The sequence below is a fragment of the Lipotes vexillifer genome, unplaced genomic scaffold (assembly GCF_000442215.2).
Source record: "Lipotes vexillifer unplaced genomic scaffold, Lipotes_vexillifer_v1.1 scaffold1331, whole genome shotgun sequence".
Classification (NCBI taxonomy): domain Eukaryota; kingdom Metazoa; phylum Chordata; class Mammalia; order Artiodactyla; family Lipotidae; genus Lipotes; species Lipotes vexillifer.
This window is the reverse complement of record NW_006793978.1, coordinates 1,177,986-1,178,721: the sequence shown is the minus strand read 5'-3', so window position 1 is coordinate 1,178,721 and position 736 is coordinate 1,177,986. Positions and strand designations below refer to the sequence as shown.

The 736-nt window shown below is 64.3% G+C and overlaps 1 protein-coding gene across 1 annotated transcript in view; it reads right to left on the bottom strand.

Moving 5' to 3' along the window:
- Positions 1-290: 290 nt before the first annotated feature.
- LOC103086590 (autism susceptibility gene 2 protein) overlaps positions 291-736 on the bottom strand; it is a 1,147,884-nt gene continuing 1,147,438 nt past the window's right edge. The window contains 1 exon segment of the mRNA XM_082931398.1: positions 291-736. This exon segment is cut by the window's right edge and continues 805 nt beyond it. Within this exon segment, the coding sequence (XP_082787524.1) occupies positions 326-736 (411 nt within the window). The 3' untranslated portion in view covers positions 291-325.

The following is a 736-nucleotide window of genomic DNA, read 5'->3' as shown; positions in this document are numbered from 1 at the left end:
TTATGTGTGTTGTCATCTTCACTGTTTTGGTTCGAATCAAAAAGTTTTATACGAGAAACCAAAAGAGTGGGGAGACATGAGAACATACGAATCGGCTAAAAGATCTGAAAAATTTCAACATAGAATATACAAAAACATTTCAAAATCTGCACTGAGTCTATACACTTTTTACAAGGGGGAGTGCTGGGGGCTCCCCCCGCCCCGTCTGCGTCGGTCGAGACGCGGGACCTCTCCCCGCACGCTCTCTCGAGTCTGGCGCCTGCGGCCGCGGTCTCTCTTCCTCCTCATCCCGTCCCGTCCTCTCCTTACCGGGCTTCGATGTCCTTCAGCGTGTGGGAGGGCGGCCGCTCCCTGATCTCCGCGGACAGAGGGGTAGTCCTCCGGGGTGACACGGGGCGGCCCCCCAGCGTGGAGATGAGCGGCGGAGGCGCGCTGAGCGCCGCCGTCGGGGGCGTCTTGTTGAGCAGTCCGTTCTGGTGGCCCGTGGTGGGGCTGATGCGTGGGTAGTGCATGCTGGGCAGGCCGGGCGCGATGAGGCCGGGGTGCGGCAGGTGTCCGTCCAGGGAGGCGGGGTGCACGGCGTGGAGCCGCGGGTGCTCGTAGTCCTCGCGGAGCACGTGCAGGCGCTCGCGCTCGTCCAGGTGCGCCCCGCGCTCGTGCTCCCGCCGCGCGTCCACCGACAGCGGGTGGTGGTGGTGGGGGTGGTGGGGGTTGGGGGGCTCCCCGGGCCTGGAGG